At 43.3% G+C, this 14619-nt stretch overlaps 1 protein-coding gene across 2 annotated transcripts in view; it reads right to left on the reverse strand.

Annotated features, from left to right (window-relative positions):
- Window positions 1-229: 229 nt before the first annotated feature.
- The window catches only part of Prtfdc1 (phosphoribosyl transferase domain containing 1), a 92936-nt gene continuing 78546 nt past the window's right edge, over window positions 230-14619 (reverse strand). For both annotated transcript variants that reach the window (XM_034510475.2, XM_076939597.1), the window contains exons 5-9: window positions 7182-7199; window positions 5744-5826; window positions 5281-5327; window positions 2015-2091; window positions 230-635 (exon numbers count right to left, since the gene is read on the reverse strand). In XM_034510475.2, coding sequence (XP_034366366.1) covers window positions 588-635; window positions 2015-2091; window positions 5281-5327; window positions 5744-5826; window positions 7182-7199 — 273 coding nt within the window. In that variant the 3' untranslated portion in view covers window positions 230-587. The remainder of the gene's footprint in view (window positions 636-2014; window positions 2092-5280; window positions 5328-5743; window positions 5827-7181; window positions 7200-14619) is intronic.

Here is a 14619-nt window from a genome sequence, read left to right on the forward strand (position 1 = left end):
GAAGGCTCATTTCATAACATCATTAAGATCCATTGTACCCGCACTTCTGAAAGGCTTTGTCAAAGCAGATAATAACGTCCTGTCAGGATGGGGAAACAGACGCTCACGCTCACGGGAAGCTGTCCTTTTGCTCCTGCTTTAGCAAGGGAACCTAGCTGCATTCTTACAGTACGGGGGAGGGAGAAGGCTAAGGGGCTGCAGGTCATTACTGTAAAATGTTATTTAAAAAAAAAAAAAAAAAAAAAAAACAGTATTAAAGGAGATACGTGAACTGTATTTGAGTCATCGGGTGGGTGCATTCCTATGAAGCGTCTTGGCACATAGTGACTGTACTAAAGGAGGAGCATGAAGTGGGTGGAATTTTGGGGAGCAGATATTTAATTTGTAATGAGTCAAAAGCAAGCATAGTCTTCTCCTCCCGAAGAACCTTTGCTGTTTACATTCTAATCTCTGTAAAAAGTGAGCTCGTCTTTTAATACCTAGCTGAGTAAAGATGGCTACAGAGACAGACTTTACATCCTGGCTTTCTGAGTAGCAGGGCAGAAGAATCGCCGTATCTGGGAAAGACATTGACGAGTTTTGCTTCATCATATTCGATATTTTTCTTTGCCGTGCTCGTTGATCACACAAATGTGCTGGAACAAGAGAGGGTTAAAAAGTGCCTGAGTCTTACGTTTAGGTTAAAAATCGGTATATAATGTGTTAGATGCCTTTGTGACATTTTCAACAAGTGTGTTTTGGGGGTACCCCTCCCCCATCAGCATCAGTTGCATAACAAGACATGAGGCACAGGAAGTGTGATTGGTGACTCTTTATCTAAACACTGGTGTCTATATGGGCGCACAACATCTAGAGTCCCGTTCAATGCTCGATAAAGGTTCTTTGGTGATTTGGTTTTTGAGCCCTAGTCAGGATCTGGTTTCTAGGCCCCCAAATGTAGAATTGTTGAGGTCACAGTATGGTTGTCTCTAGTGGAGACAATTTTTCCTTGGTAAAATGACAACTGCCTGATTGAAAGGAGAGAAAAACCACTGAGAATCACGACCTGCACTACCCTGTGAACCATCTTTTGGAGAATAAGAAATATGTCAGGAAAGAGCTAAGCAATGAAGCAATGGGAAAAGGGCAGTGGTCCTAGAGACTGCAGCCCTCTGTGCTAAGGATGCACCAGGTATTGCTACTAGAGAGCTTATATACCTAGACCCTTGGTCTTAATGACTTCTGGCTTTCAAATTTCCTTTCCCCCTTTCTTCCCCCTTCCTTCCCCCTTCCTTCCCCCTTCCTCCTTATTCCCCCTTCCCCCTCCCCCCTTCCCCCTTTCCCCTTCCTCCTTCCCCCTTTCCCTCCCTTCCCGTCCCTTCCCTTCCCTTCCTTTCCTTTTCATTTTTGCTTGTTTGTTTGTTTGTTTTGAGACAGGGTTTCTCTGTGTAGCCTTGGCTGTCCTGGAACTTGCTCTGTAGACAAGGTTGGCCTTGAACTCACAGAGACACACCTGCCTCTGCCTCCTGTGTGCTGGGCTTAAAAGCATGCATCACCACTACCTGGCTGGCTTTCTAATTTCGAATAGTGAGACACTGGTTGGTTACTTTGGGTAAGATGCCTCCTCCAGATCACTTAGGGTGGATCAGGGTCACATCATTGGGTACCACGATGGATGGAGGGCTGTTTCTGTGTGCTCAGGCGCTTCCCCAAATTAACTCTTACAATGTTACTATAATCCCAATAGTCTGTTATCAGACACAGACATGAAATGGCTGAGAGAATATTGGCTGTTTGTGGTGACTGGCTGGGCATTGTCAATAACTATGAAGAAAAATCAGTGTAGGCCATTGTTCTGCTTCCCCATTCTGATCACTGCCTCCTTGGTTCTGGTACCCACTCTGCAGGTAGAATTCACTGGAAGTCACAAGCTGCACCTGATCATTTTACTACTGTTTTTAGTACTTTGTTAAATTGATGCTAGTATTAAGCATTCTTAGGCAAAGAGGATTAGGGTTTAGTATGCAACACTTACATTAAGGTCTCGGAAGTACTCATTGTAGTCTAAGGCGTAGCCCACCACAAAGATATCTGGGATCTCAAATCCAGCGTCTTACCGGAAAGAGACAAGGAAGAAAGTTTAGAGTGAGCATGTAAGCACGCCCTCGCCATATCCTGCTGCGGCACTTAAATAGTGAGGCAGAAGAGAAGGGAGAAGCAGTATGCAGGACAAGCCCAGCGGGTGCCTGGACCACAGTGACAGCTTGGGGACACAAGGTGAACAAGCGAGCATGTGTGAGGAACGGAACTCAAGAGTTCAGAATTAAGGGAGGGCTCAGGAGGCCCAGTGGGTGATGAAGTGTGGAAGCCAGCCACAGTGGGCTTGTTCAAAGGGAGCAGTATGTAATGTCACAATGCCTAAGGAGAGTCTCTTAAAAGCACAAAGGACCGTTTGAATACAAAGCACCATGGCATGGCCATACATAACCAGGTGTTCCAGCAGCAGCTGCCGGGAAGCAATTCCCGAAGGACTGACTGGAAAGCAAAACCTGAAGGAGAGGATGACAGGAAAGGAGCGTGAGGAGAGACCAGGTGAGGGTTATCTCCATGATGATCTCTGCATCAACAACGCTGGGGTCCTAAGCGTACTTTATCTCTAATGAGGGCAGAATGAGAGGAAATGGATGCAAATACAGAACAAGGTCCTTGGGCTCACAATGAGAAGACCACTGTGAGGCAGATGACCTCTATCAAGAAACATACAATGGTTCTCTTCTGGAGATCTTCAGGCAGAACAGATGTGTGTGGTCCGGTGGTTTTCAAACTTGCTTCAGTGTTGGGGACTCTTATAAGCTCATTTGTTACAATTCAGTCGAAGAGAGATGTGTATGCCTAGTTACATGAACCTGCCCTTGGTATAGCCCGTGAGCTAGGAGCAGTCTTCATGGTTACTACCAGTTTTTGTTTTTATTTTTGGTGTTTTGGTTTTTTTTTTTTTTCCTGAGACAGTGTTTCTCTACATAGTTCTTGGCTTAACTCCTTCTGTAATCCAGGCTAACCCTGAACTCAGAGATCTGCTTGCTTCTACCTCCTGAGTGCCGGAATTAAAGGTACGTGCTATCACTGCCCGGCCAATCATTTTGATTTTCATGACCCAATATGTTTTCACATGGAGTATCTTAGACTTATAGAAAGTCATGGGTCAGTTTTCTAGGGGCCTCTATTATGGAGTCACTAAGTAGATAGCCTGTTTGATTCCCTAAACTTACTGTTTCTTGAAAAGTAATTCAAGAGCAGCTGTGGAAGTGGTGCATGCCTGCAATCTCAGTGTCTGGGAAGCTGAGGCAGCAGGCTTTTAAGCTTGATGCTCGCCTGGGCTACACGGAGGTTCCTGTCTAAACAAAGAGAAACAAATTCAAAGAGGAGAAGCAAGTGCAGAAGAAATGACATTAGCACTTGAGCATGTAACAAAGAGTCTGAACCGGTCAAAAAATGCTATCTTGGCACTCCAGAGAGAAGGGAGAAACAGATTCTGCTCTAACGGAACAGGGTTAGATTCCAAGAAATCCTACATTGATAATAATGAATTTTCCAATGAGCAATATAGTTTCCTACAACAGGTATGATGATTCAGACTGTGCAAACTGAAACCCCAAGCCATGTAGAAGATTGCTGTGACATAAGGTATTGACAATCAATCATTGGGGCTGTCACACATCAGAGTCACCCACCACTCACTGCAACTCCTACAGTGTTTGTAAATGTTGTCACTGCCTAGGCTCATTACTGGCCCTCTTCATTTGCTTATATGACCCTGGCATCTATTTAAGCTTGTTATGTTCCATTTCTTCATCTGTTAAATGGGCATAACTATAGCAACTGCCTCTAAAGAGTTGTAGAGACTAAATTGATTAACCCCTGTATGCCTGCCTGTAAGAACCTTGCCTGGCCCATCATAGCCTCTTACAGTGTCAGTTGGTATTATTTAAAATTATTTTAAAATGTGTGTGTGTGTGTGTGTGTGTGTGTGTGTGTGTGTGTGTATGCACTGGCATGCAGGTGGCTGTGGTGACCAGACACATCACATCCACATGAAGATGGAATGACAGGTAACTGCAAGTTGTCTCATTTAGATGTTGGGTGTAGAACCTGGATCCCCTGTAAAAGCAGCATGTTTTTAACCACTGGGTAATGTCTTCAGTCCTATCATTTTAGCATCATTTAATATCATTTCCTCGCAAAATTTCTGCTTAACATCCTCATATAATGTCAGTGACACACAGACCAAATCCCAAGGCCAGTAACTGACAGGAACAGGCCATTGGCTCTCTCTATCTGTCTAGAAGTGACCTGGCATGTGGTTAGGCTTACCCAGCAGAGAAGACCTGTGTTTAGAATGAAGAAAGCCTGCCCTATCCATACTATTCTTCTCTGCCTAATGTTTTTTCAGCTTGCGGATGACAATTTGAGCCAAATTATCCTACGGGCTTTAGAGCAAATGTAAGTGAGAAATTTTAGCTCAAGTCTCCCTTATAGAAGTAAAAAAAAAAAAAAAAAATCACCTCTTGTTTAGAATAATAAATAACTCAGTGGTTTATTTAATCCTCCTGGTAACAGAGTCAGTTTTGTTATAAGGAGGAGAGAAAAGTGCACTGGACAAAAAAAAGTTCCCCAGAGCACATTTCTGAAGTCAACTATGAAGATGCCATGCATGGAGCTCTGCTTGGTCTTGTTCTGGGTTCCTGAATTTTTGTTGGAGATAGCAGGGAGATGCCACACTCAATGTGCAGGGTCTGAAAGGGGGCCGAGAATCCTTCTAAAGCTTTGTAGTGCCTTTTTGATTGGTGAAAATAGCTGTCAGTCAGGGATCCTGAATATCTGAATCAGTCTAGGGGAGAAAGTCTATCTCCACCCCAAAACTGATCAGCTGTATAAAATGTAACAGAAGAAGCCTCCGATGCACCGGGGTGTGGTGCACACCTGTAATCCCAGCACTCTGCAGGCTGAGACAAGAGGGTAGATGCCTGTTCGAGGCCATCCTGGGCTACATAGTTGAGTTGTATAGTAGCCTGGACTGAATCACATACCAGTGAGGTTCTTGAAAATACAGCAAAACAAAAGCAAACAAATCCAATATATAGAATGGAGTTGTTGTGAAAAATGCAAACTTAAAGCAGTGGTCTCTCAAAGAGTGCCAGCCTCCTTCACAAGGTGGTGGAGATGGAGAATTGTAGGATTATCAGTCCCATGTGAAATACCATCACCAGGAACACCCCCCCCCCCCAACCCTGCAACACTTACAGTCAGGTCTAAAGCTGTCGCTTCTGGCTGTCCTCTTCACCAGTAAACTGCCATTACAAAAAGAAAATTACTCCAGTAAATTGGGATGTGAATTTGCAAAGAGAATTAAACACCATTGAGCTCTGTGCTCCTCCTCAAGCCTGTGGAGTGACATCATCACCACGGCCTACTTTAACTCCTGCCTTTGCTGCTCAAGTATGGCATGGCCATGCTGGATAGAAGGAAGCGTGCTGCGCCACCGCCCAGGGCTCGCCCAGCTGCTCATGGAAGCATGTGGAGCAAGCAGGGCCCCTGTCAAGGGCCTAATCCGCTCTCCTTTCTCTTTCAGGCGAGCTCTTTATCAGGGTGGTCAAACTACAGCACCCCATGCGCAGGGCCAATGGCTCAGAACAGTGCTCTGTGAGAGGATCCCTCTTGGTCTTGTTTTGAAGGACAGAGGTTGGTGCCGTGGTGTCTAACTCACCTGGCTACCTTCACCATGTTGGGTTTGTATTTCTCAATGCTGCTGAGCAGGGCTTTCATGGTCCTCCCGGTTCCAACAACGTCCTTTGCAAAAAGCAGACAAGTTCAACAAGGCAGTTTGCACAGCATAATGCTCTTTACGTTTGCAGAGCGATTCCTTATTAATAAAATGCACGTTAATCTCAAATGGCAACCAATGGGAGTCAACACAGGAAGCAGAATCACTTATGGTTTTATGGGCCTTTTGTTTTGGAAGCTAGAGACTATGTTGGTGAATAAATTCTGTTCTTGAATCCTTCGTCTGTGTCGAAGGATGCAGTTCAGCCTTTAGAGAGGATGTGGGCCCTTCCTCATTGAGAGTACCCAGGCTTCTGCATGCACAGTCAGGGACTAAATTTGGCCTGGAGGTTACATTTCACAATACAAGAGACACATGAATTTTCATGGACATGGGGTGTACATCTGAATACACTGAACGGATAAACACCTCCTCAACCTCCCTACTCCTTAGGGGATACCCTGGCTGGGAAGCTAAATGTGTCTGGGCAGCAGCTGGTGACAGCCAGGAGGTCTGAGCTCCTTGGCTGCCGTGAGCACAGGGTCTCTGCCTCTGATGAGCTGTGGGTGCACAATTACACAGAATTGGCAGCTGCAATTTAATGTCCTCCTGACAGAACTCAGCTGTCAGGAGCCGAGGATGACCACAGCGGGTCTGAGTGAAGCCAGGGTCCAGTGACTCATTTGGCTGGAGGGTCTACCTGTGAGTTGTGTGAAGCCAGAGCTGTGCAGACAGAAGGCCACATAGGCAAACGTGAGACTGAAGCCTGTGGACAACAAGATCCTTTGACTTTTGAGGGGCTAATGAGACAGGTGTCTTGAGGGAGCACGGCCATTGACTATGGGAGCCTATGGCAGTCAAAAGACAACCTTTCTAGTTCTTTCTGAACAGAACAACAGCAACAAAAGACCCACTGCTACCAAAACTCCATAACTTTCCCTTGGATCGACATGTTAATTGACTGAATTTAAGATTTCTGAGGCTTGAGAATGGATTAAAAGCGTTAGAGGTCATTTGGTGAGGAGAGTTCTAGCCTTGGTTTTCCTGTTACATAAATAAATACCAGTGAACGTATTGACTGGTTGCACAAGCTATGTTACTCTCCCTACAACTGTCTAATCATAAATCCACACAAGAGTGGATGGAGAGGTGTGTGAGATTGGATATAAAACAGGACCAACTATCAAATAGTCATTGTAAAGTGTCGATTCTAAATTAGTTAAAGCCAGTGACTACAGTTGGCTTCTGCTCACCAGGAGCTGAAGAGTACACACAGTGGGGACTCAATACTTGGCCAATTTGATAAACAGGGCCAGCATTTTAAAACTCACCATTGGATTCTTGTACCTTCCAAATACAGGAAAGGAAAAGGCCAGCTTACCTCAACGATGAGGACATTCTGAAGGGAAATAAAGAACAAAACCCACAACATTTCAGAATATGATTAAAACAAACAGCGAACAAAGCCTGGGTCACAGGGTAAATGCAAGTTTTGCTTACAGTTAGAATTTCACAGAGTGCGTTGTAGGCCTTGCCCATCCTACAATCTAAACAATTGGAGTACTGGTTCTCGACCTGCAGGCTACAAGCCCATTAGGTCCTTTTCACAGGCCATATGCATGTTAAATATGTACAGTATGATTCACAACAGTCGCAAAGTTACAGTTATAAAGTAGGAATAAAAATAATTTTATAGTTGGGAGTCACCAGAACATAAGAAACTGTACTAAGGGGTTAGCATCAGGAAAGTTGAGAACCACTGAATTAGAGGAAACCTGGTGTTCCAGATTCATTTTCATATCCCCATGGAACTGCTTGATGTTGTAATTTTATCGTCTATACTCAAGCTAGTAGCAAGCTCAAGTCAGACCTTGTTGCCTCTTTGAGGGGACTATCCATACGATTGTGACATCTCAATAGTGCCATGTCCCTCTGGCTCCCACCTGTGGGATAACAAGCTCACCAGGAAAGCCAGCTAACATAAACCACATGATTAACGGAGGAATGCTCAGTGATGCTCATATACTTAGCTGTGACAGCCCTATTCCTATGTAGCCACCCAAATCCCCATTGTATCAACCCAGGGGAAATACCGTGAGGGCACCGAAAGCATTGCAAACGGGCCTAGGGTGTCGTTTTTTACTGATGTGACCAGATCCCTTGCTAAATGCTCACCAGATATTCATCTAATTTCCTCCAAGAACACAAATTACATTTTATCCCAATTTCTTGTTAGACAGATTCTTCACCCATAGACTCCAAACTTCACGTAGTGGGGGGTTGTTTGTCTTGTTTACTACTTTGCTCTCAGGCCCTACTGTATTGCCTGCACGTAGAAGCAAAAATTGTTTTTTAAAAAAGAATAATGACTATCAAGCTTATTAATGAATTAAAATCAACCAATTAATTGGATTAGTAGTATGTGCCAATGTTGTCCCATCAAATTATGACTATGTTAATATACCATTTCATTCACCAAGCGGGGGAGAATATTCCTTGTAAGTAATGTACTTTTACTTTATAGCTATAGATTTTTTATATTTATTTATTTACTTATTTTTATTTATTTTTGTGTGGGTACATGTGTACATGTGAAGGTCAGAAGACAAACTGAGGAGTGGCTTATCTTCTCCCACCATGAAATCTGGGGATTGAACACAGACTGTCAGGCTTGGGGGCATGTGCTTTAACCTGCTAGGGCATCTCTCCAGGCTCCTAATCTTTCATTCATCCTTGATTAAGTAACACTCTAATATCAGATCAAACTATAAATTTCTTCTTTATATCTAATACAAAAGAGGTTTAATGAATACAAATGTTACGAAGTCACCTACCCATACAAGAACCACAACAAAGCCATGTCACACATGTAGAGATGCTTTTCTGGTAGTGCTTTCTCTTAGGTAGGATATTCTTATTAAACCCATTTATTAAGAACATTAGTTTATCATCATGATGGAGGCCTATATTGTTTACTCTCAAAGCCCATGTGTCCTCTCCATGCTACTGCACATTAATGCCATATGTGAGGGTCAGGCCATCATGTCCCCTAAGACTGACAGGAGTCCGTTTAGCATTTTCAATATGGCTTACTATGGCCTTTGCCCTCACTCCACACCACTTAACTTAGATGTATATTTTCACTTTGACTAAGAGTTGACCAAGCCTATTAGCTAACCAGGATGCTTAGGGAATCCTGTGGTTAACTGAATTTCCCTCTTCACAATCCCTTTTTGATTCAGTTGTGTAAACAAAAATTTCTTTCCAAAATATGTTAGTATGCATGCTTGTCTAAGTAAGTAGGAAGTCCTGAAAAGAAGTCTCAGTTTCTTCCTCTCCTCTCTCCCTCTCTTCTTCCCTCTCCAATTTAGAAACGATGTAAAATAGGTGTCAACTTTGAAAAGATTAAGTATGATTTTAAGACTGTTAGTTACAGTGGGAAGTGGGACTTGACTAGGTATTGATCTGAGATGTACTGTCAAAATAATTCCAACATATGTTAAGCTTGAAAGGTTTTAAGGAAGATGGCTCCTCCCACTTCATGTCTCCTGTCCCCATGTGTTGCTTTAAGGAGCAGGCACTTTGACCTCTGCACTGTCTTCCTGGCTGGTGGGCCTAGATTTCTTATATGTGCTGCTATGTTACATTTCTAAAAATACACACATTAAAATAATTTTTTTTACAAGGCTGAGATTGAATGCTACACATACCAGGCAAATGTTCTAGCCTCAGCCTGATATATTTACTAACACGTTTTATATAGCTAATTTGTTTTTTAAATGTATTCAAAGCATATTCTGAAAACAGAAAATCTAAAGACTTTCCCTCTTCATGCCCTCTTCCTTCCTCTTTCTCTGAAAACGTACTAGGTAAGCAAGTAGTCTACCACCAGGCTACAGCAAGCCCTGAACTTTGCTTAACTTTTGATGCATATTTAACTTTAAAGACTTTAAATGTATTTATGTGTGCTTTTAAAAAGGATTAAACTCACAGTCCCATTCTCTATTTTATATAACCAAAATCTCACATCTATCAATAATAATAAATTCTTAGTATCACATAAAGCCAACTACATATTCAAAATCTCCCAATTGTCCTTTAAACGACCTTTGAAATATCTCTGTTCAACCTAAGAGTAGACATCGGATTCTACTGTATTTTGAATGTATTCTCCAGAGTTCCTGAACTGGAAAATTAACCATTAATAAACATTAAGATGGGGCCCAACAAAAGGTGATTCAGCCATGTGTTCTGCCCTCAATAATATAGTATTGCCATCATTATAAGAATGGGTTAGTTGCTTTAATAACAGATTGTTATAACAGTGAGGAAGGTCCCTGTCAGTCTTTCATTGCTCTTCCTTATCTTTCCACTTGCTACCATGGGATGATACAACATAAAGGAAGAAGGTATAGAAGATGTAATTGTCCTAACCTTGGAATGTTGTGTTAGTATCTAAGGGAACCATCCCTGGGGTTTCCATGCACCAAGATTAGACTTAAGGGCTAAGAGACAAATAGTAGCCCATCTTCATATGGTCAGCACAGAACTCTGACTGATAGAAAAAGGGGATCCAGAAAGGCTTGTGCTCCAGCTATGGTGTGCACATGTAAGTAGAGGACCTAGGAAGGCAGAGGCAGGAAGATCATGAGTTCTAGGTCAGCCTGGGTTATATAGCAAGACTCTGTGAAAGGAAGGAAGGAAGGAAGGAAGGAAGGAAAAAAGGAAGGAAGGAGATGGAGAAGAAAAAAGAAAGAACTCTGTGTGATAAATGGATAATCTTGGCTCATCTCTTTCACTTTCTGTAGCTCATTTTACTTATGAGATACCATCTCCACCTGTCTTTAAGGATTTGCAGTTCTTCCTTATCCAACCTTTCATTACTGACCACTGCTTTTAATTTGTGCCGCGCAGTCTACTAAGATTCCCACTTTTTGAGTGGGCAACGCTGGGGATTTTTTTCGGAACACTTTGTGCCTCCAGAACACTTCCCATCTGATAACCGGGATCGCTGAATCGGAGATGTTTGCCAATTACTGTCTTAGTCATCTCCTCACACCTAGCTCACTTCCTCCCAGGGAGCCAGTAAAAGTCTGTGGGGGCTGTAGGCAAAAATTCTGTAGGGACTCTCTAGCCTCCAGTGTGTTGTTTCCCTGCTCTTCAGGGTCTGAGCAAAGCCTCTCACATGGACTTTTCTTTATGAAGGAGGCAAGAAGGTAGGGAAGAATCATACACATACAAATGATTTTCTTAAGTTGACGATTCCTACTTTTAACCTTTGAAAACACAAAGTGATCATCAGCAGCAACGGGCATTTTGTGGGTGTGGTCACCCTCAGAGAGATTGGCATGGCTGGATGGCCGGGGTTGCTGGCTGTGAAGAGGAGTGTGAATGTAAACCCCACAGGGAAAGGAATGCTGGTCAGCATTTCATTTTTTTGTGATAACTCACAAAATTGTCAGCGTCATCCATCAGTGGCCATTTCTACTATTGTTCTCAACCTAGTCAGAGGCAATAAAAGGGAATGATTTAAGTTAAGGCAGCCGGTGCCGGTGCCGGTGGTCGGGATCTGGCAGGTTTCAGTGCTTCATTCTGGCATTTGATTAGAAACTTGTTTGGGGAGTGGGGCGCTCCTCCCCTGAAACCTGCCCAGCTGTATATCTTTACTGCCAGATCTAGGCCTGCTTGCCTGCCTTTCAGTTTTATTCAAGCCTTTCAGAAGTTTCTCTTGGACATGAATAGAATCTTCCTGCTTTAATGGATACACACACATTTAATGAAGTGCCAGGATTAAATCAACTTGGGAAAAAAAATCAGAGTGAGAGTGTGTTGTGCAGACAGCTTAAATCCAGTGAGTAAATGGTTTTAAGCGCAGAGAGCCCACTGAACAGAACTGAGGAGACCTCACTGTATTCAACAGCACTGGCCTATTTAGAGCCGTGACTCAGCCAGCCTCCCCTGAAAGTGAAAGAAGGCAGCAGAGAATGTTCGGGAGAGTGAGAAAGATGAGATACTTTCTCTTAGCTGAATTCCAACTTCTTCTGAGGACCTCAGAGGTTCCAGGAATGTTGGTTCCAAACGTGGTACAGCTGAACAGGGGAAGCTGTTTCCATGTGCTTTCTGAGACTCTTCCTTTCATGAAACCATGTGAGAACCATTTCGATAGCTCCCTCTTCATTCTGGCTGCAGTACTTGTCTTCCAGGTTTGCACACACAGACTCAGCCTATGCCCTGCCTTCGTTCTGCATTCCTTTCTACCGTAATGTGTCAGGTTTCATGCTATCTTTTAAAATTCATATTAAATAAATCAAATTCATAATTGTTTGCCTGAATTCTGTATAACATACCATGATTATTATTAATTTGCCTCTTAAATGGCTCTATGATGTCACCTCTGCCCAAACACAGCAAGTCTATCTGTTTAAATTGAGACAATCAGTCTATAAACCCAACCCAACTACATTTTCAGTTATTTTATTATTTCCTTGTTCGGTTCCTGACTTGTTTCCTTAGTCATGCAGGTCCAGCCCTGTCTAGTTTCCCTACTTTCCCTTTCTTCCCCGATTCTAGGTCTGATTCTCTTCTGTGTTACTCCCACACCCCATCTTCTCCTTAAGATCATTACAGTTCCAAGAATCATCAGCATCTCCTCCTCCTCCCTTTCCTTCTCCCCGCCCCTCTCCCTCTCCTTTTTGTACAAAGGAAGGGGATTTGTGGACTCAGGAAGCTATTCTTGAGGTGCTAAGCACTGAATGAGAGAAGCCATGTCCAAATTCCTGGTAGGGTAGTAATATGAAAAAATGTAAATGTATTGACTGGACCAATGGATTGCATGGTGAGTATATGAGGAAGAGGAAGTTAGATAATGACCTGTAACAACCCTGCCACCCGATCCCGATATGTATTGCAGTTTGGATTGTTCTATAACTGCTAAACCAGAGAGCCAGTAAGTGCTGAGTGCTTTCTTCTGTTAAGCTTGTTTCCCATCACACATCTGCTTCATTGTGAAGAGATTCTGCTTATTAGGTTTCTTTGTCATCTTGACAACTCTTCTTGGGCAGACAAGACTGAACAGGTGAATGAAGCATGCCACAGAGCCAGTTATTGCGGGTTGAATGTAAACTGTCCTTCCCAAAGGTCCTGTGTTGAAGGCTTTGTACCCAGGTGGTAGAACTAGTTCAAGGTGACCATGGCTTGAGGACCTAGCCTCATGAGTCTGCTATTTGGAAGTAGGTGGCTGGGGCATGTCTTTGATAAGTGATTTATGTCTAGTTTGGCAGACCACCCCCACCACACACACACCCAGCCTCTCTTGGCCAGCAAGGTGGGCACACCCTCCCTTCGCCAATCACCATGTCTTTCTCTCCTGATGTTCTGACTTGCTGCAGGCCTGGCGTTAAATGGCCATGCACTGAGGTCCCTGAAACTGTAAGCCAAAAGGAACTTTTCCTCTTTTTAGTTGTCTTTTTTTCAGGTATTTTATAAGGAAAAAGTACATCTCTACAGTTAAATGAAAACTTTTTTTTTTCCAGTACTGCTGGCCATTCTTGTGAGTCTTGTGAATACTGGCTAGGCAAGCACTCTGCCTCCCACTGCTGCACCCCAGCGGCAGTCATTTTCTCCCCCCACCCTTAGCTATGCAGGATTCACTTCCTCCATCTTCAGTTTTAAGTTTCCTCAATCCTGAAGCTTTTTGCCCTCTCTCAGACACTTCACACTTTCCCCCTCCAGCCCTAACCGGAATCAGCTGCTCTGATATGTCCTTTCATTGTTACCCTCACTAACTTTTGTTGCCCTCCAAAGCGTCCTCTGTGAAGCAGCAAATGTGTTTAGCCTTGGATCCCATCACTCGCCACCAAAAGCCTGGCCAATTTGGCTTGGATTTAACATCCTACCCCGCCCTCCCCCACCCCCATGTCCTTGCTCAAGACTGACCGAAACATTTCTCTGATTCCTATGTAAGATGATGTACTCACTGCTCATCCAGTATCTACTCTAACCTCTGATGGAGCAGGCTGTGGACAATGTTAGGGTTGAAGTGGTGAATACAATGGTCCCTGCCCACTTCACACTGATTTTCTGGGGGATGAAAGACAAAAAAAAAAAAAAAAAAAAAAAAAAAAAGGCTCATAAGTAAATGCTAAATTGTAAACTGTAGAAAGGGCTCCAAGGGAGTTGGGCTCACATGCAGATGCATACTGGAGCTGGGGGATGGTAGGAGAGCAGACCAGGGTCTCATTCCTGACTGCTATGCAGGGAAGCTGTGCTGTATAGAGCAGACATTGGGGCTGAGTCCTAAGAGAGAGGAAAGCCTATTCCAAGAAGAAGGTTGGCAGGAAAGGCTTAGCTAGTGAGGGTGCAGTGCCACGAGGCCAATAAAGTATGACAATGTGGTAGGGATGCCAGCTGGACCAAGCAGGATTTACTGTAGTCAGGAATTTGGATCATACTTAAAGAGCATTGGGGTAAGCCTGCTAGGTAAACCACAAACACTTAATTATATTTTAAGGTCAGGTAATCAATGAATAAATTTTTAGAGTAAGTATGTCCAAAATGCCACACAAGGCACAGTTAGAATAAATATATTTACTATGTACTTATACTGAACATCTATTCAATATTTGAAGTTCAAATTTGACTGGGCTCCTGGGTTTTTGTTTTGTTTTTGTTAAGTCTGGCAACTGCTAATTAAGAGGCCACTGAAAGGTTTCAATTGGCAAGTGGTGTAACCCAATTTGCATTTTAAGAAGATCCCTTGGGCAGCTTTGTGGGGAACGTTTGAAGGTTAGCAAGAGTTAACTGAAGGCTGAAGTTCAGGG

The sequence above is a fragment of the Arvicanthis niloticus genome, chromosome 8, assembly GCF_011762505.2.
Source record: "Arvicanthis niloticus isolate mArvNil1 chromosome 8, mArvNil1.pat.X, whole genome shotgun sequence".
Taxonomy (NCBI): Eukaryota; Metazoa; Chordata; class Mammalia; order Rodentia; family Muridae; genus Arvicanthis; species Arvicanthis niloticus.